The sequence below is a fragment of the Capsicum annuum genome, chromosome 5 (assembly GCF_002878395.1).
Source record: "Capsicum annuum cultivar UCD-10X-F1 chromosome 5, UCD10Xv1.1, whole genome shotgun sequence".
Lineage (NCBI taxonomy): Eukaryota > Viridiplantae > Streptophyta > Magnoliopsida > Solanales > Solanaceae > Capsicum > Capsicum annuum.
Window position 1 is genome coordinate 188,695,005 of NC_061115.1, and position 26,457 is coordinate 188,721,461.

The 26,457-nt window shown below is 36.6% G+C and overlaps 1 protein-coding gene, 1 long non-coding RNA gene and 1 other non-coding gene across 4 annotated transcripts; 2 read left to right on the forward strand and 1 right to left on the reverse strand.

Moving 5' to 3' along the window:
- Nucleotides 1-214: 214 nt before the first annotated feature.
- LOC124898959 lies at nucleotides 215-10,721 on the forward strand. The gene is made up of 2 exons (XR_007056105.1): nucleotides 215-9,300; nucleotides 9,402-10,721. It is a non-coding gene; the product is annotated as an uncharacterized LOC124898959 (long non-coding RNA).
- A 7,853-nt stretch (nucleotides 10,722-18,574) lies between these two features.
- On the forward strand, nucleotides 18,575-18,648 carry TRNAI-UAU. Its single transcript has one exon. It is a non-coding gene; the product is annotated as a tRNA-Ile (tRNA).
- Nucleotides 18,649-18,895: 247 nt separating this feature from the next.
- On the reverse strand, nucleotides 18,896-25,325 carry LOC107871033 (glutathione hydrolase 1). Of its 2 annotated transcripts, none has more exons than XM_016717822.2 (7): nucleotides 25,176-25,325; nucleotides 22,752-23,098; nucleotides 21,577-22,095; nucleotides 21,216-21,451; nucleotides 20,854-21,118; nucleotides 20,117-20,254; nucleotides 18,896-19,399 (listed from the first exon to the last, which is right to left on the reverse strand). In XM_016717822.2, exons 1-7 carry the CDS (start codon nucleotides 25,186-25,188, stop codon nucleotides 19,172-19,174), a joined length of 1,746 nt encoding a protein of 581 aa, XP_016573308.1. In that variant the 5' UTR covers nucleotides 25,189-25,325; the 3' UTR covers nucleotides 18,896-19,171. The 2 variants fall into 2 exon arrangements, with proteins under 2 accessions (XP_016573308.1, XP_016573309.1); XM_016717823.2 differs by lacking the exon at nucleotides 25,176-25,325 and adding an exon at nucleotides 24,678-24,813.
- Nucleotides 25,326-26,457: the final 1,132 nt, after the last annotated feature.

Below are 26,457 nucleotides of genomic sequence, written 5' to 3' on the forward strand. Positions count from 1 at the left end.
TGATCTCTTTGACTAGCTTAAAGAAGCTAAATATTTCTCTAAAATAGATCTTCGTTCGGGTTACCATCAGTTAAAGATTAGGAAAGGTGATATTCTCAAGACTATCTTTCAGACCCATATGGCCATTATGAATTCTTGGTTTTGTCATTTGGATTGACTAATGCTCCTGCTGCTTTCATGGACCTTATGAATAGGATGTTTAGAAAGTTTCTAGATTTGTTCTACATAGTCCTTATCGATAATATTTTGGTGTACTCCAAAAGTAAGAAAATCATGTCAATCACCTCTGAATTGTACAATAGACCCTTAAGGATCAAGAGTTGCATGCAAAATTTTCTAAGCATGAGTTCCAGTTGAGTGTTGTGACTTTCCTTGGAAATGTTGTTTCTACTGAGGGGGTTAAAGTAGTTTCCCAAAAGATTGAGGCGGTAAAGAAATGTCCTAGACCCATGACTCCAACCAATATTAGGAGCTTCTTGGGTTTGGTAGGCTAGTATAGAAGATTTATGGAAAGTTTTTCGTCTATAGATATTCCACTTACAAGATTGATTCAGAAGAAGGTAAAGTTTCTATGGTCTGACTCTTATGAGAAAGGTTTTATAAGATTAAAGGATCGCTTGACTACTGCCCCTTTCTTGACACTTCCCGAAGGTACTCAGCTGTTTATTGTGCATTGTGATGCATCTTGAGTAGGACATTGTTGTGTACTGATGCAACATGAAAAGGTGTAGCTTATGCTTCTAGGCAACTTAAGGTTCACAATAGAAATTACCCGACTTATGATCTTGAGTTAGCGGCAGTGGTATTTGTATTGAAAATTTAGCATCACTATTTGTACGGAGTGCGTGTAGAAATCTACTTGGATCACAATAGTCAGCAATATATATTCACTCAAAAAGAATTGAACCTCCAGAAGAGGAGGTGACTTGAATTTCTAAAATATTACAACATGAGTTTGCACTACCACCCAAGTAAAGTTAACCTCGCTGCTGATTCTCTTAGCAGGTTGTCCATGGGGAGTCAATCTCATGTTGAGGAAAAAAAGAGAGGCTTTGTGAAGGACATTCACCAATTGGATAATTTGGGAGTCCGACTTTTGGACTCCAAGGATAAGAGAAGTGATTTTCCATGGAGTGGATAAGTCATCCCTTGGGGCCGAATTTAAGAAGAAATAGGTTCATAATCCCATACTTATACAAATCAAGATAGACATGGGCCAGCAAAAGTTTATGGCTTTCAAAATTGGGGGATATGGTGTTCTAAGGTATCAAGGGAGATTTTGTGTTCATGATATAGACGAGCTGCGAGAGAGGATTTTGACCAAAGCTCATGTGTCCAAATATACAATTCATCCCGATTCAACAAAAATGCATCAGAATTTGAAGGAGATGTATTAGTAGAATAACATAAAGAGAGATGTTGCTAATTTTGTTGCCAAGTGTTTGAAATGTCAGCAAGTTAAGGTTGAACGCTTGAGATTGGGTGGAACCTCCCAAGAGGTATTCTTATCCATGTGGAAGTGGGAAATAATGAACATGGATTTTGTCACCAGTCTTTCAATGTCCCAAAACCAATATGATTCCATTTGGGTCATTCTTGGTAGAATGACCAATTTCATCCATTTTTTGCTTGTGAGAACTAATTACTCAAGAGAGGATTATGTATATTTAGGAGTTAGTTCGGTTGCATGGGACCTCAGTGTCTATCATATCCTATTGAGGTACGTAATTTTCTTCTTTGTTTTGGCAGTCTTTTTAGAAAGGGTTGGGGACTCAGGTGAACCTTAGCGCTGCTTTCCACCCTCAAAGTAATAGGAAAGCGAAGCGTACTATTTTAAATTTAGAAGATATGCTAAGAGCCTATGTGATTGACTTTAAAGGTAGTTGGGTGGATCACTTGCCACTTATTGAGTTTATCTATAATAATATTTATCACTCCAGCATACAAATAGCTCCTTGTTAGGCCCTTTATAGTAGAAGGTGTAGGTCTCTTATTGGATAGTATGAGGTGGGTGAGACTAGAGTTCGGGCCTAATCTTGTGCATCAAGCGATGGAGAAAGTCATGATTATACAAGAGAGACTTAAGACCGCTAAAATCCGCCAAAAGTCTTATGCGAATATGAGACGAAAAGAGTAAGAATTCGAGGTTGGCGATTGGATGTTCCTAAAAATCTCTCCTATGAAGGGAGTTATGAGGTTTGGGAAAAGGGGGAAGCTCAGTACTTACTATATTGGTCCATATCAGATTTTAAAAAGAGTTTGAAATATTGCTTATGGATTGGAGAAATATTGCTTATGGATTGGACTTACAGGTGAGCTTGGCATCGAGTCATCCTAGGTTTCATGTGCCCATGCTCAAGAAATGTGTAGGTGATCCTTCCTTGGTAGTGCCCGTAAAGAATATTGGTGTGAAGTACTCCCTATCTTTTGAATAAGTTCCTACGAAATCCTGGATAGACAAGTTTGAAAGTTGTGTACCGAGAAGATAGTTTCAGTAAAGGTGTTGTGGAGAAATCAAAGAGCGAAGAAAGCTACTTAGGAGTCAGGGGATGACATGAAAGCTAGATATCCCTTCTTATTTCCATCTTCAGACAAGGTTTCTTGAGGTACGAATCCTACGCTTATCCTCAATCTATTTGATTTCATGTTTTCAGTCCTTTTATGTTCTTCATTGCATCGTATAAAGTCCTCATTCAGGGACGAATGATCCCAAGGGGGATAATGTAAGACCCAAAAATAATTTAGAACCTCCATGCATCCAATGTGGTATAAATTACAAGTACATGTAAAAAAAATCAAACTTTATATTTTTGTAGTATTAAAAGTGATTTATATCTATTAAGGCCTCAAGCAACTCCATACTCATAGACAAGTCAAAACCTCCCTTACCAATTGATTTCACGTGAAGTATCTAGCTGTAGTCAACTTCAAACGACCATAACTCCTAAATTATGATGTATTTTTTAGATCAAGACCCACCAAATTATGGATATTTGAGCTCGCTTCAACACATCTAGTTTCTCCTTAATCCGATGTTAAAGTAAAAAAGTTATTTCCATTTTACTTAAGCCCTGTCAAAGTTGTCAGTGACCCACAACTCATGGATTCAACTCATGATCCGTGAGTTCAAGTCATGAGTCGGTCCTAAAATATGAAAAATTGGTCTGATTTTCATGCCTTTGAACCACGACCCATAAGTCTAACCTATGTCTTGTGAGTTCAATCCGTGAGTTGTGTCAATCCATGAGTTGTATTCTAAGGGCCATAAAACTTATCTGATTTCCACGGGTTGGATCCATGAGTCATGGACCTAACTCACGGCCCATGGACCAAGCCATGGGAACCGTTTCTAAAAAAAAAAAAATTGATAATCTTAGAGGCATTTTGTTCATTTTTCTTATGAGGTCCGACCCTTATATGCTTAAAACCTCTTTTGAACAATTAGTTATGATCTTTTCAAAAACAATATAAATAGAAACTCTTCCTCCTCCCCTAAAACATTCTAATTAGCAAGAACGCCTAAGGTTCAAGATTCAGATTCAAGCTTTGCTTATCTAAAAGGCATGTTGAACACTCTCTACTTATATTATTATCAGAAAGTATGGATTTCAACTATTTTTGTGTATGTTTTAATTGGTAATTTGAAACTAGGGTTGAGAAGATTGTTGTGAAAAGCCTTATATTGATTTCTTTTCTTATTTTATGGGTTTTTCTAGGCATTATTAATGGATTTTAAGCTGTAAATATATTATATAAAAATGGTGAAATTTTTAACATGGAGTCACAACTTTTAAGATTATATGCATCCAATTTGCTAAAAAAGAAAAAAAAAACCCTGAACCCCAAACCCCCTCTCTTCTCTGGCGATTTTTTCTTCTCCCTGCGCTTCTCCTTGGCAGCCCTTTCATGGCGGCTCAGGCCACTGGGCAGCCTCCTTCTAAGGATGTCCAGCCCACCCCCGCCCTAAATTACTCACATATTCTACAACCCACCATACAAAATCTACCAAAACAATCCATTCCCGCAATCCCTATAAAACCTATTATTTTCCATCATGGAGAACCCACAGTGCAGTGGAGTTTGGATGAACTGCAGCACATGATAATTCATGAAAATCTCCAATATGCAATTGTTGGAAAAAAAATTTATAGCTGGCCAGATATTCATGATTTACGGAAGTTGATTCCAAGCCAATGTGAAATAAAAGGAGACTGCAGTATTGGTTTTCTTTGCAATCATCATGTGCTAATCAGATGTACGCAACTTGAAGATTATATTCAACTGCTATCTAAACCAGCATACTACATCAAGGATAAGCATATGTATCATCAGATGAAGCCGCTAAAGTGGGACCCTTGGTTTAACCCGGTGGAAGAGATGTCAATTGCGATGGCATGGATTTCTCTTCCTACTTTACCACCTCATTATTTTGTGAAGGAGGCACTTTTTTCTTTATCTTCTACTGTAGTTAAGCCACTCCAAGTTGATTTAGCTACAAAAAATAAAATGCGGCAAAGTTGTGCACGTGTAAAGGTGGAAGTTGATTTGCTGGCATATTACCCAAAGAGAGTCCAAATCTAATGTGTTAATCCTTCTACTGGAGAAATAAGGTCCAAGTGGATAAAAATTAAATATGATTTTATGCCAAAGTATTGCAAACATTGTTGTTTGCAGGGACATGACGAAGAGGGGGGTGTAGAGTTCTTCACCCTGGACATATTTCGATTGAGAAGGAACAAGAAGATGGTGATAGTGTCAAGCAAACTGATCAACATGCTGCTGCTGGACACATTGATCAGGTGACAGAAAAAAATCAAGCAATTACTGGTGCAAATCCAAATCGAGGTTAAGGATAACCTGTTATGAACGGGAAAAATTCTAATGCTCCAATTAGAATTTTATCGAGCGACAAGGTTGTTGGGAATATTCAAAAGACCTGGCAATGGAGTAAAGGCCAAACTCAACCCACTTTGGTTGATAATAGCATAAATCAAAATTTAAAAAGTGGAAATAGTGTAGTTACAAGAAAGGAACTGGAAGTTGGTAAGGGACCAGGTGCGCCCCTTCAAACTTTAAACAAATATGCTGCTTTGGGGAATGGCAATGGAGAGAATAATCAACTAGATGAGGTGCCACACAAAATTGTTACAGCTGAAGCAGTTCATACTACTAACGCAAGTAATGTGGATAAGAATTTAAATGCAAATGCCTCTGTGCTTAAGCCAAGAAATACAACTGGTTCTCCTTCTAAGGAGAAGAGCACTAAAGAGTGGCTAACTTCTACCTTTGCCAAAGAAAATGGGGGTCAATTGGTTACTACTAACCAGTCTTGCCAAGAAATCCCGTCTCAAACATATGAGACGACCACAAAGGAAGGAGACAAGGAAATAGAAGAAGGTGAAGTACATGATCGTAATGTTGATGAACATGGCGATGATCAGAATCAAATAAATAGTCAGGTTAAAGGTGTTGATACCAGCCACAAAATGCTATAAGCAGCAGCGTTAGTTTCAGGGGCGACAGTGAAAGAACCTGAAATAATTTCCAAGGAAGATGCAGGTGCGAATCCGATAGTGCAGCAAGATGATATAATTGTTACTACGAATGCAGCTGGTCATGAGAATGAGAAGGAAGCAAAGACGACTGATTTTAATAATGTTGTTGAAGTGCTACCAGATGCTCCAGATTGTGAGGACCCTCGGTTTGTGAAGCGTGATGCTAAAAATTCAAATAAGAAGGGGAAGGGGAAAAATAGCAGTAACAATAACCAGGAAAAGTCGGGCAAAACAGAATTGACAAAGCAATTCCAAGAAATCTCAGGGATAGCTTGTTTCACCTAACGTTACTCTTCCAGTTATTTCAGAGTGCTAGGCCAGGGAATGAAGATAACGAATTTACAGGCATTGATTGAGATGAGGAATCCACCGCTCAAAATTTCCAAAATATTGCTAGGGAAGGGGATTTATCTCCGAGGCAAATAGAGAAAGGAAAATCTGGTGGTAAACAAAGGAAAAAGCAAAGAGACAGCAACGTACCAACTTCAGGTATGCAAACGAGGAGAAGTACATCTAAATCCAATATGTAGCTATGAATAACGCTCTTATTTGGAATATTAGATCAGTACACACTAATAAAGCTTTTAAAAGGCATAAAAAGTACCAGTTTTATCTCATTGGTTTGTTAGAACCCTTTCAACATGCCCATAAAATTGAGAAGTACAGGAGGAGGTTGGGGATACCTACTGCTTTGTCAAATATTAATGGGAAAATATGGACTTTTGTGGATGAGAATTGCAAGGTGACAGTGCTCATGGATATGGAGTAGCAACTTTCATTGAAGTTATTCAATAATGAACTCGGCAAGCAGATAATAATTACACTTATTTACGCAAAGTGTGATTCGGTGGAGCGGTTGCTTTGTGGGATTCACTGCATTTGTTGGGATCTGGTATGAGTGATCCTTGGCTAGTCGCAGGTGATTTTAATGTCATTGTTGATGAGGAGGAAAAATATGGAGGGCTCCCAGTATCCATCGGTGAAGTAGAAGATTTTAGGTACTGCATTCAAATATGTAATTTATCTAATTTGGGCTTCAAGGGAAACATTTTTTACATGGTGGAATGGTCGGACAAACGAAGCTTGTATTTTTAAGAGATTGGATAGGTGCTTGGGTAATTTTGAATTCCAACAGATATTTTCGGGATGTGATGTGACTCACCTGATTAGATTTGGCTCGGATCACTCTCCGTTATTGCTTGAGTGCAAGGTTAACAGTCCACAAATTAATAAATCATTCAAATTTCTAAATTTTTGGACAACTCACGGGAGCTTTCTGGATGTGGTGCGTCAAAACTGGAATTCTGAATTTGTGGGTAATCCTTTTGTTCAGTTTAATCTGAAGTTGAAGAATATGAAGAAAATTCTATCAAGTTGGAGCAAAGCAACCTACGGAGACATCTTTCAGAAAATTGCTAATATGGAGGATGTGATCAAGGTTCTGGAAGTTCAATTCGAACTCGATCCTTCACAGCAGAATAGACAGAGTTTGTTAAAGGCCCAAGTAGAATTGACTAGAGTGATGCATATTGAAGATGAATTTTGGAAGCAAAAATAAAATATGAGTTGGTTTCAAGAGGGCGACAGGAATTCTAGATTCTTTCATGCACAAGTGAATGGCAGAAGAAGAAGGATGCAGATAAAGAGAATCCAACAAGATGGTCAGTGGCTAGAATCAACTGAGGAAGTAGCCGCTGCTGCTGTGATTTTTTTCCAAAAAAAATTCATAGAAGAAAGCGTTCCATCAGACTTTGATATTCTAAAACATGTCCCTGGCATGATCAACATAGAGCAAAATGAAGATCTGGTTGCCTGGCCAACGAATAAAGAAGTCAAGAATGTAGTTTTTGGCTTGAATGGTGATAGCGCTGGAGGTCCTGATGGTTATACTGGAAAATTCTTCCAATGTTTCTGGGAAATAGTAAGAGACGATGTGTGCGCAATAGTTGCGGAATTTTTTGGAGGTCGGCAGCTGCCTAGATTTATTACTCACACGAATCTTGCATTGCTACCAAAGAAGAAGGAGGTGATCACATTCTCTGACATGAGGCCAATAAGCCTAAGCAACTTCATCAACAAAATCTTTTCAAGAGTAATTCATGATAAATTAGTTGGCGTTTTACCCAAGTTGATATCTTCCAATCATGCCGTCTTTGTGAAGGGCAGAAGCATTGTAGAGAACATCTTACTTGCCCAAGAGATAGTCACCAACATCAAATTGAGGACAAAGGCAGGGCCTAATGTAGTCATAAAGCTTGATATGCAGAAAGCCTATGACAGATTATCGTGGTTTTTCTTAACGAAAGCTCTAAGGAAGATGGGGTTCAGCGAGAGGTTTATCGGCATGATTTGTGATATAGTGAGTAACAATTGGTACTCTATTTTGGTAAATAGGCATCCGTATGGTTTCTTTAAATCTTTCAGGGGAGGGGAGTAATATAGGGGGATCCGCTGTCTCCCACATTATTTATTTAGCTGCGGAGGTAATGTCTAGGGGTCTGAATTCTCCGCATAGTGATTTGTATTTTTGCGGCTTTTGTCTTCCTAAATGGAGTCCAAAAATTAATCACCTAGCTTATGCAGACGACACCATCATTTTGTCTTCTTCCTGCCCTATTTCCTTACAGTTGATTATAGAGGTGCTCACAGAGTATGAGAAGGCCTTTGGGCAGAAAGTCAACAAGGAGAAAAGTCTAGTATATATGCATCACTTGGCGGATCCTGTAGTGATGGAAAGGGTGCAGCTTGTTACCGGGATTAGTAGATAGGAATTTCCTTTGACATACTTAGGATGTCCAATTTTTTATAGCAAGCAAAACATATCATTTTACTCGGTCCTTATTCAAAAAGTGCTGGGTAGATTGCTATTCTCGAAAGGGAAATTACTTTCTCACGGGAGAAGAGCAGTTCTTATTTCTCATGTGTGACAAAGCATGCTGATTCATTTGTTATCGGTCGTCGACCCTCCTGATTATGTAATTGAAAAATTACATAAGATTTTTGCTCAATTCTTTTGGAGCAACTCGGTGGGCGATAGAAGCAGTCATTGGGCAAAATGGTTGGAGCTGTGTTGGCCACAGAATAAAGGCGGCTTGGGGTTCAGGTCCATGTTCGATGTGTCAAAGGCTTTATTTGCCAAATTGTGGTGTAAATTTAGGATGAAACCATCCTTGTGGAGCGCTTTCATGAGTAACAAATATTCTAAGAAGATTAATCCGGTAATTGTATTATGGAAGGAAGGGTCACACGTTTGGAGGAAAATGTTGGAAGCTAGGGATTTGATTGAGCATCAGATTTATTGGAAGCCTAGGATGGGATCTTCTCAATTTTGGTTTGATAATTGGATGGGGCTTGGAGCATTATATCACGTCACTTCATCTGATTTTTATTATGATGAGTCGATTCTTAATGTGGCTATTGTCGTTAGTGATAACAGGTGGAACGAACAATTGTTGAGGAATATTTTGCCTGCTGATTTAGCTGAATACATAATAGAAAATATCCAAGTTCCATCATAGTTGCAGGAACTGGATACACCATACTGGATGCTCGAGACTATCGGAGAATTCTCTGTAAAATCTGCTTGGGATTATATTAGATTGAGGGGTGTAAAATCTAATATATACAAGTACATGTGGATAAAGGAGATGCCTTATAAAATCGCATTCATGATGTGGAGATCGTGGAAGTTTAAAATTCCATTGGACGATGGCGTGAAGAATATTGGATTTAGCTTGGCGTCAAGGTATAGTTGCGGCACCAGGCCGCAAGAGGAGACATTTGGCCATGTGTTCCTGAAAGAACCTATCGCTAAAATAACCTGGGAATATTTTAATTTATATGCAGGTATTTCCATTGGAGGACTACAACTTCAACAGGTTATTCTTAAATGGTGAGATGCTCCTGTTCTTCCAAGACTCCAACCAATCTTTTGCGCAGTTTCGACCATAATCATTTGGGAGCTGTGGAAGAAAAGAAATAGCAACAAGCACGGAGAGAAGGTGACTGTCAATAGAATTATCTACCAGGTTTATCACACCCTTCAGATGCTTGTCAAGGTAGAAAACCATCAATCAAGCAGGTTCCACATAGATGGCCAGACATAATCCGAGTCTTGGAAAAATTTATGCCAGCGTTGAAGGTTACTCAGGTGCGTTGGAATCTACCTCCGAATAATTGGTTAAAATACAATATGGATGGCGTCTCCAGAGGTAATCCAGGTAGAATTTCCTATGCATTTTGTATTAGAGATCCTCTTGGTGATTTGATATATGCAGAAGCTAAGGAAATTGCGGAAGGCACAAACACATTTTAGAGATTATTGCAATTTTGGAGGCCGCTCGATATTGCGTAGCTCATAATGTGTTCAATTTGATATTAGAAACTGATTCTCTGTTCCTAAAAAACATAATTACGGGTACCTGGAAGCCGCCATGGAGTGTAACTGCGGAACTAGAAGAAATAGGTGAGCTACTGGAGAATCTAAACATCCAAGTAACTCATATTATGAGGGAAGACAACCAGCTTGTGGACTACTTGGTAAATAGTGCACTAGAACGTGGCGACATTATAGTGCACTTATTCAACGAGCTGGACTCGCAAGGAAGGAAGATAATTAATAGCGACAAGTTTCAATGTCCATATTTATGAGTACGCGCTGCAAGAAAAGGATGATGGAGTGGAGATACTATTTTATGGGGTTGTGCTACTGTGTTAACCCCATAATGATGTTCGCGAGATAGAAATCAGTTGTACATCGTGTTAATATCTAGACGAGGAAAATTGATAACTCGGTGGTTGATTTATACTCGTTTAGCTCAAGTTAACAAGCTGCAAGCGGAATAGACATTTCTACCAGGGTTTTAGTTACCGAGATAGTGCGTAGAAGTTTGGAGTGTGGCTCGATATGCCTTGCAGAGAAATGGTGTGGTAAGAGGAGAAGGATGGAGAAAGTAATGTATCGACATGTTAAGGAGGAGAGCATGGAGATGAACTTTATTTCTAACATCATTTTCTTCCTTGCAGGTTACAATATGCTACGCAAATTTTATTTTTTAATTATTTCTTAATGTGTGGTATTAGCATTTGCTGTTCATTCCATTGAGAAAATATTAATAAATGGAATTAGCATAGCTTGGAAATGCAAATTCATCCTTTTTCTGGTGATCTTACTCTTCTGGGAAGTGGTGACTGTTTTATGGGGTTGTTTCACTGTTATAACCCAAAAATGGAGCTCAAGATTGATGGAAATCATTTTTGCATCATAACGAGAAAATTGATAACTTGTTGCTCAATTAGTACTCGCTTAGCTCAATTAAACATGTTGCCAGGTTGCGGAATTGAGGCTTCTGCCAGTGGATTTTGCATTATGCTAATATGTAGATGAGGACAATTGATAACGTGTTGTTTGATTTGTACTTGTTTATGCGGAATGGAGGCTGCTGCCAGGGGTCTATTTACCAAGATAGTACGTACAATTTTGGGGCGTGTCTTGATATGCCTTGCTGGAAAATGTTGTTGCAAGAAGAGGATGAGGGATAAAATAATATATCACCATGTTCAAGTCCTTTGAGAGGAGAGCATGGAGATAATTTTTATTTCTAACATTGTTTTCTTTTTGGCAGGTTACAATATTTTGTGCCATTCTATTTGTTAATTTTTTCTCAATGTGTGGTATTAGCACTTGTTGCTCATTCTGTTGAGAAAATATTAAAAAATGAAAGTAGCATAACATGGAAATGGAAATGCATTTTCCTTTCCAGTGATCGTACTCTTAGGTTGGACAAACTTTTGTCCAATGTTTGTTACTACTCCATTGATCCTACATTTGAAGGAAATGATATGGCCTGCTCGTGTTCCAATTTCGATAAAGTTTATTGTTCCATTGAATCTATTTCAAAAGGTGATGATTTGATGCAAACTAGATCGATAAATTGGTACATGAGAATTTTTATCTTGCAAGTGGAGATGCTCAAAACTTATTCAAATTACATAAGAGAAGATACGTCAACACATTTGCACACCAAGAGTTCCATAATTAGGATATATTTTTGTCGACTAAATTGGTCTTTACTTGGTTCATATTTCAGCAAATATACTTGTCACTGCCCAGGTGGTTTTGCTAGCATTTTGAACTGCGTTGAAGATCAAAATATGATGACAAAAGATGTGATTCTAACATAGGAGAATATGATGACAAAAGATGTGATTCTAACATAGGAGATGCAGCAGCGACTGAAGAAACCAACAAACGTCAATGTCGTGAGGCTTCAAAACAACGCTGCCAAGGAGCTTACAACAAGAATCGATGCCGTGAGTCTTCAAAACAACACTACCAAGGAACATCAAAGTTAGCTAAGGCAAGATGGAAATTCAGTTCATGGACAATACATCACTCAAATATTAGTTTTGCAAATTTAGCCTCTTTTATTCACTCATATTGTAACACCAGATTAAGGCATTCTGTAAGTCTTATTTTGGTCATTAGCTTAGTTTTTGACTTCAGTTTAAAGCTTTCGCTACATTTGTAATAATTTTTTATTTGAAAAATTTTATAAAAAGAACCTAGGCACCTTGCCTAGAGGAATTTGTTAAAAAAAAAAAAAGATTATACATCATGAAAATATGGCCCTCAACACATTTCAAATTTGTTTTTTAATGGGAATTATGGTGTTTACTTTGTCTTTTGAATAATGTATAGTACAAAAAGTGATGACAGGTTAAATGGCTTTGAAATACCTTGGGGGCTATGTTTATGAATTTAAAGACGAAATTTGGGAGTCTAAAATATTATATGAAAACGGTTTGACATGTTATGGATGACTTGCGAGTCTTGGTATGACGATACCAATATGAGAATACCTTAATGAAAGACTCCATTATCAGAGGCGAATTTAAGGGGTTACGTGGAGGTTTTCGGAAACTCAATAACTTTCGCCCGAATCTTGTACTTATATTAAGAAATCTAGTGAATGTATAAAAATTATAAGTCGGGAACCCACATTGAAGTGTGCTATTTCTTTAGCGGCAAAGATGGTTCCTGCTAAAGCATTGTTGCCCTCCTGATTGTGGGTTATAACCCCATCGATCACTGTTTTTTGGACTTTTATTTTGTCCAAGGAACACAAAAACTTAAAATCTAAGATTTGCCTCTGTCCATGATTAAAGGTTTATGAAAACATTTTAATTGGGAATAAATGGGAATTGTGTAGCTTCATCGAGAAGGCGTACGTCCTCGTGACCAATGCCCAAAACTTATGTTTTACCGACATAAGGGTATTGTACCTTAATTGGACGACGAATGGTCTCCTTAACATGAGGATAACATAGTGGCTTCAGACTATTGGTGACTTTAGTCTAACCTCAGTATTTGCAGCAAACATGGACTAAGGCCCCATTAGTTGGGGAGTATTGGACCCATATAGCTCGTGGGTTACTGGATATCAGTGAAAAGTTACACAGTGTAGGATTAAATTTTTAATCATGTATTTATATTCCATGTCCTCGGGCCCGTACTAATTTATTATTGTCATGGATGATGAAAATAAGTTATGACTTGCTTTATAAAAAGTTTATTTCCCTTTTTTGAGTTGCATGCTAGTACTCGTCGTACTGACTGTCCTCGAACGCTATATCATTTCATGATACAGGTTCGGAGGTATTTTCCCTTGATTTTATGCAGCACTAGAGTGTTCGTATTCTCTCTTAGACAGTTGGTGAGAAGTGGTGAGTCCTCCATCATCTAGAAGGTATTTGTACTTTTCACTTATATTTTTATTCTGGCATCCTATGATTTTTATGGTATAGTCGGGATCGTGTCCCAATTTAGGAGTTATTCTTAAATTTAGAGGCTTCGTCATAATGCTTTGAGAGTACACCCTGGGCATCACACGGTGCTTACAGCCCCGTGGGACCACAGGATAACCTATGAGCTGGTACATTCTGTGAGCACTGAGTAAAACTAATAAACAACATATGAAAAAAAATCTAAAAATGCCATAAGGTTTTGATATCTGAAAACAATACTAAATTGTGATTTTAAACATCTGAAAATATACTGGCAATACTGGTAAAACAACTGATAATAACAATAAAAAATTGACCAACTATCTGTACTAGTCTGAAAGCTTCTAAACTAACTGGCTGTGGAGTTGATGGGACAAGTCCCCCAACTAACTCCAACTGACTAAATAACTAAACTACTAACATAACTGAATATAAAGAAACTCATCCTCGAAGGATGAAGACTCACCATTATTGCTGATGATGATGCACTGAAATTTCTAAGTACGGTCGGGAATCCGAGCATCTAGACCTATGATATAAGACATTATAGCGCAAGAAAATGAGTATGCAATTAGTACTTTGAATGTACTGGTATGCTAAATGAGGTTAGGCTAATATGTATGGGTTCATGTGCATGTAATGATAACTGGCTGAATAACATAAGGTAACTGTATAAGAGTACATGCGAAACTGAAAATACTGAACAAGCAAGACCAAGCGTATATTGTCTGTCTGAATTAGACCAAAACTGAAGTACTGAGTTCGAGTAACTGAATAACTGATAATTGAAGTTTAGACTGAAATTGAAATACTGAATTTCTGATAACTGAATAACTAATAACTGTAAGTCATGATCGTGTAGAACTGAAATAAGTTCTATACTGAATACTGAATAATGAATACTGAAATTGAGATTGTGGGAGCTATCATCTAACCGACATGCCCCAATATGGACTGATTAGGGTCTAACCTGTAACCCCAATTAAAAGGGTGTTAGTACCGTACCACGGGTACTAATATTGGTTGTGAGTCACCCTAACTGGAAAAAAGATATTTTATCAACCCTCACTGGCAGGAAAATCATACGAGATATGTCTACCCTTATCTGGTAGGAAGATATCTCAACCTACGTTGGCTATGTAGTTCTGTAACTCAGGGACTGCTACTAAAGGTCACACCCTCTACTGGCAGGTGAGCCCCCATCCCTGGCTTTGCTCGATGTTAAATCCTACTCCCAACTGAAAGACACTAATTACTGAGTTAAACTGAGCTTAACTGATCTAACAATTGAATATGATACTGATCACTTGACTGGGCTAAGTTGGACTGAACTCGCACTGACCATGTTAACTGACTGAGTATTACTAATAATGATACGACTAGACCTTTCTAAAACTACTCAAAACTAAGTAATCAGCTAAATTTCGGGTACCACAATCCCCAGGACTCAACATCATTGACAATAGGACCATACCACAACTTTAAACCCATAACAATAGAACACAATGCAAAAATTCATTCACTTAGACATTTTGTCAAATACTTGGGAGGCATAATCTTGTACATAGGAATAAACAACATGTTAATGTATCGTAACTTCAACAATCAATTCACAATTCAAGGGTTTGACATGAGATCTACATCAACCAACATACCCTTTTTGTTTACTTTACATGAAACTTTCATTTTCTTAACTTGAGACTCAATCAACAACACATATATAGACAAAATTTCAATATGAATCATGTGAAACTCATAACTTGAATTTAAAGCGGTTCTTGGATTCTAAGGACGGAAGGGACCCAAGGATGAACATCTAACATACCTTGATTATTGAATTCATGATAATTGTTGGTGAATTCTTGAGACTTGGACTTGAATTTGATGAATCTAGGGTTTTGTTCTTGAGAGTTTTGTGAAGAATGAACATGTTTTTCCCTTTCCAATTCTTAATTTCATATTTTTGACTGATTTAACGTGAGGAAAATAACCCAACTACCCCTCTAGACTTGGGATTAATTGCACAAAACATGCCCAACGACACTGTAGATGACGCATCGCGTAGATGGTGTCGACGCGATTGTTGATGTGTCACATCGATGGTGACGATGTGATGTCCAACGCGACGCGTCCTGATCGCATTGGCTCACTATTTTGGTCATCCAAACATATCTCAAACGATGTCCAAAAATTCTAAAACTCACCCGAGATAACCTATAGATAACCCTGATCATGAATCTATTTAAAAAAATTAGCAATCTAAGGTTGGGAAGATCGAAAATAAGACCATAGAAATATCAAGGTCAAAATAAGACTAAGTCTTAATACTTAGCTAAATTTTCTAAGTATTGAACCCTCATGGCATGTAATACAAGACTGAAATAGACTAGGATTTTCATGGGGTCTTACAATATCTCCCCCTTGGGAACATTCATCCTCGAATGAGACTGAGTAAACTGAGGTGCTGAGATTACATGTTGAATACATATGACTGAAACGTGACTACATGACTGAGTCTGACACATGGTGACCGGCCAAACTGATTCATGAATGCATAAATGACATGAGAATGATATGCAGCTGAAACTGAGTATAGAAAAGAAAGATTCTAAGGAAAATTGTTACCGTAAGTTGAGAATACTGAAGAATATGAGATCATTTACTGAACATGCATAAATGGGAACATGAGATCATAACTGAGTCTGAAATATGATTCATGAACTAGATATCATGAACTGAACTGATTTCTTGAACATATGTAGTGACATGAGAATAGTTACAAGGCTGAGATAGGAACGAGAGAGTCAACTTATGAGTAACCATTACCTCCGGCTGGATCTGGTTTCATGAAGAAAATATAAAGGATTTAGTACATGAAAAGCCTGGGGTTATTACATCTCCCCCTTAGGATAGTTCATCCCCCGAATGATACTGACTTGGATAAAATACTAGGAAAACTAAGATGATGCATGGCATGCATACGAGCTGAACCATGACCGAATATCTGGATTCTAAAACTGATGCCCGATGTATGAACTGAGATGAATTCGTAGTTTACATGGATGGGAACAGACTACTTCTTGAAATGGCCACACTCAACTGGAGTATTTCTTCAACGCTCTTTCTAAGAAGTTCTAATGATGTTAGGGAGCAAAGAATCTTGGGCATAGTCTGAATAAGACATCTGGATAAGAAATCACAACAAGGTTAAAATTTTGTAATACGGAACACAGGTCTATGAAATATCAGCTAAGATAGAGCTACTAGGCCTTGTGCACTGGAACTACTAACTTTCAAGCTTAAACATACTCCTCGAATACTCTCTCAACTATACCTTCCACCTTAATACTGTACTTCACTTGAGACTACTGAAAATATTCACATGGGTACTGATAACTCTACCTATTGAAGTCTAAGTTAGACTGAATTGTCCTACTATGTACAAGCCTACTCGAATCTACAAAATGCACACATAACAGTGTAATACTAGTCTGAATCATGAATTTAACATGACCTGCATTTTCACAACTTCTCATCTCATAAATAATTTTGTTTTCCCCTTCAACAACTAAATACAGCTTCTTACTAGCTATTCACCAATGCATAATGTATTTATCCACTTACACATCAACATGACATTCAAGACTATCTCCATAACTACAGACTCGAGTAAAATAAGCATGCAATAATCTTTTTTTAACATAAAACATTTACTCTCTCTCCCATCTAAGCAATTGCTCATCACTACATTATTTCATAAGGAGAGGTCATTGAAAGGCTAAAACATAAGGACCTGAAGCATAAATGAACACTATACAGAACTTGACATTTAAAAGAGGCTCGAGGAATAGAATATCAATATCATGGTTTCATGAAAAGACCTAAACTGAGGATATACATGACATAATCTGAATGTCACTGATCATTATGAGTGTAGCATGAGTACTAGAACTAAACATACTGTAAAGCATAAATACATGTGTCATGAGCTGCATGACCTAATTTTGGAGCTTCTGAATTTGAGGGACATGATTCGTACTGCTGAGTGGACTGGAACACCTCATACTAGGAACTAAGAGAGTACATGATTTTCTATAAGGTGGACGAATATAAGCTATGATCATAGAGCTGACATGTAAAGCATGAGTAGACATTGTGATGACTGAGAAACCTTGCACTAAGATAAGAACGGGTTGGGCATCATCCTCTCCTACTATTTTTCTATACATACTGCATTACTACTAGGATCTGGGAGCCTAACTTGGTTACTTGTTCTATCATCTCCACCTTAGCTTAAGGACGGGAAGATCGAAAATAAGACCATAGAAATATCAAGGTCAAAATGAGACAAAGTCTTAACACTTAGCTAAATTTTCTAAGTATTGGACCCTCGTGGCATGTAATATAAGACTGAAATGGACTAGAATTTTTACGGGGTCTTACATTCGTAGATGGTGTTGGGTAATTGTTTGGATTATGTTCTTAAGGTATTGACAGTACTTTATTTAAAGGTTTGAACTTCTTTCCTTATGGCTTGTTTTCGCAATTTTTGATATGACTATACTTATGATATAATGATAAGGGGTCATCTCAGACTCATTGGTTTGGAATATCCGTTACGGCCAGGGCCATGATTCGGGTCATGACAGAGAGCGAGTGAAGAACAAGAAGCCAAAAAATATTGTTTGCATAAAAAAAACAAAAAGCCTCATCACGCGCTCAAAGTGTGTATCACACTCACTTTACCATGTCAGTAAAAGATGTCAAAATGGCATAGTGTGATAGTAATTTAGGAGTTTAAAATAAACAATGGCTAGTTGAGGTGTCAAAATAAAATTGGTGCCAAGTAGGTCTAACAATGTGTTTGAACTTGTTTTTTGTTGATTCAAAAAGCCAATTAGGATGACAAGAATTGTGTGTGGGCTATAGTTAAATAAAAAGGAGTTTAGTACAAATTTTAACAGCCTCTCTATCTCACATTTGAGGTAGTGGTATGGACTGCCTACACTTACCCTCCCCAGACCCTACTTGGTGGGAATATACTGGATATGTTGTTGTCTTTTATTTTAGTACAAATTTTATATTAATTAATACATTAATTAACATGGACAATTATAATATAGCTAACTTTTTAAAATGGATATGATGATCATCTTCTTCAGACTTTGAATTAAAATGGGATTAGTGACTTAGTTACAAATTTGTAACGTAATCATACATTGCAAGAATGTGATGGTCCCGTAGCTCAGTTGGTTAGAGCGTTGGTCTTATGAGCCGAAGGTCGCGGGTTCGAGCCCCGCCAGGACCATAACCTAGGAATAATGTACTGTCTTTTTTAACATTAACATTTTAGTGCAAGGAGGCTTTCTTTGACAATAATACTTGCAATTGTGACTTCTAACCTTGTTGAGAATATATGAACTCCCACCATATTTTTTTCGAAAGCCCCAACTAGAGATGGAATTTCATAGCCTAAACAACTCGGTTGAGAACTCCATAACTAGTTGTCTTTTCTTACATTTTAATGTTCAATCGTGTTCAAGATTTAGAATATATGTATAAAAGTAATATTTGGCCGATAACACATTATAATGTTCTGGCAAAAAATGTTCAACTGACCACCCTTCGCAGTTGTAGCTCCAACCTTTCTTCTAGCTAAGCTCTTGATCTTGGATACACGGAGGGTAGTTCTAGTGGTATACGTCTTTATGAGCTCTTAAACATTCAATAAAATAAAAATCACATATGACCAGATGGTACTGACCATCTATGGATTTCTTATGTTAGGAACCTTGTGCAGCGAAGACGACTGCTTGTTAGACGTTGCACGCCTAGAAGCCAGCAGGAAATCCGCCCTTCCTCGGGTCACTTACAGCTATAAGCTCCCCTGACTTGGATGACTTGAACTGTTGGACAACAAATTGGCAAATTGTTCCTCCAGCAATTCTCTGTAGGACATGTCCCTTCTTTTGAAGAGCAGCCCGTATATTTGCTGGAGCCTCTATGTGATCACCCGTCACGACTGTCCAATTCTCGTACTGTAGCACATTCGGAATCAACTGCAAAGTACAATATCATGAAGGTTCAATAAGCTTGAAAATAAGAAAATTAGAAGAAAAAGAAGAGTAATGATCCTGCAATATTGAACAATATGTTGTAGGTAGGGGTAAGGTCAATGTACACTCCACACTCCCCAACCCCCACTTGTAGGATCATATTGGCTAGGTTGTAAAACTACATTAATATGCATACCATTCAAATGCATATGATTCAATGCTAGGAAGTAATAACTCCATTTTGAGTAAATAAATAAGGCTTGAATCAATGTATTTTCCCTTGCCTTATGCGCCATTTAGCAAACTATTTTGATGTTTAAATGATAATGACAATTGGCTTTTAAAAGCTTGTTTGGATGGTTGTTACTTTTTATCCGTTGTATTGTATTGTCATCTTCAATATAATGTTTGTTTTGATTGTTAATCCTTTTATACTGCATAGTCAAATCTATTTACCTTTTCTGACCCTCATCTTCCCCTTAATATTTTAATAATCCTATTTTATTTTCTATCCTAACTATTTTTGTAATAACTCTACCCCGTACAGTACCTTTTCTTTCTAATATTGTAAGCTTATTCTTCAGATTGCTAGTGCATGACATTATGAGAAGATGGAAAGCGCTACCATCCACTGAAATGTTTTATCCAATACAATATGATATGATGCATTACGAAATGATATGTAACAGAATGATTCAGAAAAACATCAGTCGTAAGTACCTGATGGTAGTATCTTGGAGCCATTATGGAGGAGAAGGGATCCATTCCCCTTGCAAAATGATTCAGAAAAACCTCAGTAGCACCAGCAATGATCATTGCTCCTCCACTTGCACCAACAACAGATCTCAGTTGTCCATCCTATTATATTGCAAATAAGGTTCAAGACCATAGAATATGATACTTCGGTTCTCAAATATTAGTCGCTTTGGAAAACTGAATCATTTGTTTCAAAATATTTGACGTTTTGCAAAAACAATAAGTCATTTATTCTTCTTCAAATCTACCCTCAGTCTCCGAATAGGTAGTTTAGACTGAATACTTATATGATAAGGTTATCAAATGTGTTGCTTTAGGAATGGGCAAAACCTTGTTCCTACATGACCTGATTAATTCGATCAGGCACTTGACATCAATTTTCATTCTTCAAATCTTTTGCAACACAAAAAGAAAACCATTGTTCAACTCTTTTTACAGTGGGAAAAAAACAAAAGCTCTGCCCTCCTCTCCGTCTATCACAAGGATGGAAAGGCAGAGGCCTTTTGGTGTAGGCGGATTTGGTTAGGGAGATGAAGAAATAGTATTTCAAGATCCATTAGGTGTCCAAGGACTTTTGTTCTTCTTGGAATCTGTTAAAATCATCAAAAATGAATAATATGCACTGAAGGTAGTATCATTTTGTAAAGTCCACTGATCCATTTTGTCATGCTCATTACACTTGCAAAAATTGGAAATCTTACCTTGAAAACAATAGTAGGTGTCATTGATGACAATGGCCTTTTGCCTGGATGGATAAAATTTGCAGGTGCTGGTGGTGCAACATTTCCGGAATGTTTTGCAGGTATGGAGAAGTCATCCATTTCATTGTTAAGAACTATCCCTGTACTTGATGAGAGATAGTTCGCTCCAAAGTAACCATTTATGGTGCTCGTCATCGAAACAGCATTTCGTTCACTGTCCACAATGGACATGTGGCTGGTACCATGATCATTGATCAGATTCCACCTATTTGAGATCAGAGGTTTGTCAAAATTGTTACAAATGCTGATACGTAGAGTGATCGAAATACGTTAATGGAAATGAAATAGTTGAAGCTGCTTACTTGCCACCATAATGATTGGGATTGAAAGTCATGTTGTCATATATGGTCTTCTTCAACTGTTTTGCAAAATCAGTTGACAGCATATCATTTACGACATTCTTAACATTAACGAAATCTGGATCACCAAGGTTCATCCTCACTGCAAATGCATGTTTCAGGGCTTCACTTTGCCGATGAATCAGAAGAGAGCTCGGACCTTCCATGGGAAATCCATATTGTGCAAGAATGTTCAGTATCTGAGGACAAAAACTATAGAAGTTTAAGCTGTTAGAGAGATCACACTTTTATTTAATATAGAAGTTTAAGTTGTAAGAGAGATCACACTTTTATTTACTTAATAAAACTCCCGGCATATACTTACTAGCACCATTGCAGCGCCTCCTGCTGAAGGAGGTGGCATACCAATTATCTTAAATCCCATTACGTCTGCAACGATAGGTTCTCTTACTCGAACTTGATACTGCTGCAAGTCTTTCATTGTCAATATGCCTCCGGATTTTCGTATATCCTTGATCAATTTGACCCCAATCGATCCGTTGTAAAATGGTCTCATTCCATATGCGGAAACTGCTCTTAGTGTTTTCCCTAGCTGTTTGTTGTAACACATATCTCCTATCCGCAAAAGGCTGCCATTTGATGTAAACAAGTCATTAAGTCCCTTATCGGCCATTATACCTGATTCACTTCTGACCATTTGCATGTGAAGATATGGTGAAATCTTGAACCCACTATGCGCTAGATGTGCAGCTGGCCTCACTAGCCTTCTCCATGGAAGCTTTCCATATTGTTTCCACGCTTTGTAAAGGCCAGCAATTTCTCCTGGAACTGCTATTGAAAGAACTCCGCTAGCTTTTTGAGCAGCATTTCCTGCATACATATTCTGGACAAGAAAGATATGACATGACTAGCAAGAAGTCATCCAGGTCCTTAAGTGCATACATTTATTCGAAAAAATAAGAAGTTGAAGCAATATTGATAACTAGGACTATAACATATAACCTACATGACTAAATGGAAACATCCAAACAGAATCCTGGTGATTAAGAAACAAATTCCGCACTTATACTAAGCATAATCCTTATTACACTCTCATTCGAGTCAAGGACATTTCCATGATAAATATTGGTATAAATTTTGCATATATAACATGAGAAGTCATCACTTAATTTAATTCATTATTTAAGCTCTAGCTCTAAGATCCTTTGCAATTTCTATACTAGTGCACTCTGAATTGCTCTTCTAACTTCATCTATAGAAGATTACAAATGCTACTTTCTACGTCTATATGTCTGTGATATGTAGCTTATACATGTATTATATTTAGGTGAAGAATAAAACATGTCTTTTCATAGTCCTACAAAGATAGTTGAATTATGAAACTTACTAATACAATTGTGTTCATTCCTAGTGTTGTCATTTAAAGGCGCAAAAACTAAACTAGAAAACCATTGGCTTTTTTAGTTAAAAAGTCTCGAACATGATGAACTTATAGGCTTGCTCAATTGAACAATCAAAACACAGCAAGATTTCAAATACCTTAGAAGCTTGCCTGGGAGCGGTTTCTCTCATATCAAAGGCTTGTGCTTTTCCATCTGCTGATCCTATTAGCATGAATGCACCTCCGCCTATGCCACTAGATGCCGGACTGACAACTCCCAAGCAAAGGGCTGCAGCAACCGCTGCATCCACAGCGTGGCCTCCTTCTCTCAGGACATCTCGTCCAATCCTTGAGCATCGACCATCATCCGTGGCAACAACACCATGATTTGCCTTTATTACCTCGCGTCTATCATTGGATAAACTCGTACTTGTTCCTGATATCACCAACAGTGATGCCAAAAGAAGCAGAAATCTAGAGCAATGCAACTTTGGCATCAATGTAGCTGTACAAGGAATTAATGAAGTCCTCAGCTTTCATAACTAACAATCAGAGTTGGATCCAAAATTTTGAGTCTATGAATCTAGGTTCAAGAAAAGACAGCTTACTAAATTCTAAATAATTAATATATACGTATTATTTAAATTTCTTAATAGGAATACTGAATTTTAACTAAAGCTACTGGTTCTGCCATAACTAGAACTTTCAGCCACTGCCTAACAATCTGGAAATTCTTTATCTGATTTCTACTCAAATTTGGAAAATAACTTCCATAATGAAAGTAGGAAAAACAAGTCAACATCGTCATGTCCCCACCCTCACAACCACCCACCAACCCAAAGTCCCCATTGTCCCACCCGGCCCCACCCCCTTGGCCCCGGCTCCGGCTCCTACCGCACCACTGCCCCCACACCTACCCTCTAACCCACAGCCCCCTACCCCCTTCCCTCCCCACCCCATCTTCATAGTCTATCTTAGATAATATAAATATTTTTAGGATAATATCTGTTTAAAACAAATTTTAATCCATGGAAAATAAACTTCAATCACAAACAAAACTACAAAGAAACAAGAATTTTATTGATCAAGAATATGGGTACAATTTTGTTCATTCCTTGATTCTTCTCTCTAGCTTTTGCAATTCGAGGGTTGTTACTAGTGTATTTCTGAAACATCAAACATAGGAAGTAGAGTTGTCAATATGGGTCGGCGCAGATCATTCGGGTTAGCCCATACGGGCTTTGAGTTTGACGAGCCAAGCTGGGCTGATCCATCAAAATGATGGGCCAAAAAACACCAAGCCCGCACCATTACTCTGTGGGCTGCGGGCCTCACGGGCCAGCCCACTTTTTAAAAAATAATATTTTATAATTTAATTTTAGAATGTTAATAAACATAAATATTACCAGACAATATTACATGGTGTTAATACTTGTTAATCAAGTCTGCAACAACAGAGAAAAAATACTCCTAATACAACAACAACAACAACAACAAACCCAGTGTATTCCCACTTAGTGGGGTCTGGGGGGGTAAGATGTACGCAGTCCATACCTCTACCTCTGATGAAGTAGAAAGGCTGTTTCCGAAAGACCCCCGGCTCAAGTCACGAGATATCACACAAACACATAGTACAGCACAGAAGCAGATGACATAACATAGATACGGCACCCATAAGGAATATAAAACAGAGTAAAGCAGGAATGCAGGAACAGGAATGCAGGAATACTCCTAATAGCGAAATTAAATAACTTTTGACATTATATCCTTCGAATCAAATAAAAATATTAATAAGCAATCTAAATAGTTGCATGTACTTGACTTACGGGTCGGGCCACGGGCTAGCCTAACCTATATTGCTCAAGCCCCATGGGTCACGGGCTTATCCGAGCCGGATTAAAAAGCCTAGACTGTAAAAATTAAAGTCCAACCCTATCAAATTACAGATCGGATCGGGCTAGGCCAACGGGCCTAGCCCATATTGACTGCTCTAATAGGAAGACATGGAACTTTTTGTTGATCTCGTTTTGTTTACCAATGAGTTTATGAAATTTTCGAGATGTTTCTTTAAGGGAACATGTCACCTTTTAAATCGCCATAAACATAATTTAGGATAAGTAGTTTTCAAGCTCTCTAACACAAAATGAATTCTTCTTGTAGAGTGCATAAACTTTCGATATCTACAATATCTTTTGTTTGTATACCAAACACACAAAATAAATACGAAACCATTTATTTTTCTACAAAATATTTTCTCGATAAACATTTTCCTTCCTACCAAATACACCCTAAATGTCGCCAACTTTTCTGGTTTCGTTTTTGTCCATACAGCTACCCACATTTCAAGAAAAAAAAACAAATGACAGAACTTGAACTACACATAATATATACTTTTTATCATTTTTTTTCCTGCTCAATGAAAATTGCTTACACTATGATAAAATTTCCCAAAATAAAGACAAAACCATTAGTAATGAAAATTATAAGAAAGAAAAATATGTCATTTCTGTGATCATTCATATATATACATATGAAGAAGGTTTTAATATGGATAAAAAAAATGAAGAAGATACATTACTTACAAATTATGTTCATCCTTTTTAGAGCTGGAAAAACTCTTGCAGGATAGAAATATGAAAGCTGCTCTACTGGGACTCTGGGACTGGTTGAATTTAAACTAGTCTGGTATAAAAGGCTTTTAATACCTTTATATATATGTTTCACTTAAAATCACAAAATTTAGAATTTTTTTTTATATTCAATCAAACTAAAATATATAAAACAAAAATAATTATTAAAAAAATTAATAAAACAGACAACCTTCTAAAATAAATTAAATTATATATCTTCCGTTTACTTTTACTTGATCAGTATATTAAACATTGATATAGAATAAAGTAAACGAAAAGAATATTAAAAAAATAAAAGATTTTATGTGCATTCCATTACTTTACTTTAAGGTTTTTTTCAAAAATAGCAGTATTTTACTATAAAACTTACCTTCTATAGTCACATTTTATATAATTACAATTTATAATCGTTGTATTTGATTTATGCTTGTTGTATTCAATTTTACAGATAGTACGTATTCATATAAAATATGAATACAGTCCCTATTTAGTAGCGTCAAAAATGAAATTCAATATTTTTAAAAAGAAAAAAATCTCAATCAAATTTATCTCGTTGAATTGAATATTTTTTTGTCTAACACTATCATTATCTTTTTTTATATTTTTATATTTTGTGTTTTCTCCGTTTTTATTTTCTTCTTCTTTTTATATTTTCCTACTTTTATTTTTTTCGTTTCTTTCTTTTTCTTTTTTCTTTTTTTCTCTCTTTAATCTCTTTCTTCTTTTCTTTTTTTTTTTGTTTTTTTTTTTATTTTTTTTTTTTTACTTTTTTTTTTATTTTATTATATATTTTTTATATTTTTGAAAAATATGACTAGTCGAGCACAAGTCATGAATGATAACATAAATATCATAATTGTTTATCTTATTTGTAGTCACACCGTCATTTATATTTTTGTATTTATTGATACAATTATATTTGTATTTGTATTTTAAGTTCGCACTTGTATTTATATTTTATAGATCGCATTTGTATTTGTATTTAATAGTTTGCACTTGTATTTGTATTTGTTAGTTTGCACCATCATTTATAATTTATATAATTCACACTTATATTTTAATGAACTATTTTATATTTGTATTTTATAATTGATTGCATATTATATTGGATTATATTTAGATTATGGTTTTATTGTGTTTGTATATTTAGATTATATTTGGATTATACTTGTATTTGTATCTATTTTCTTCATTACCTTTTTATTTTTAAGAAATTATTTTGTATTTGTATTTG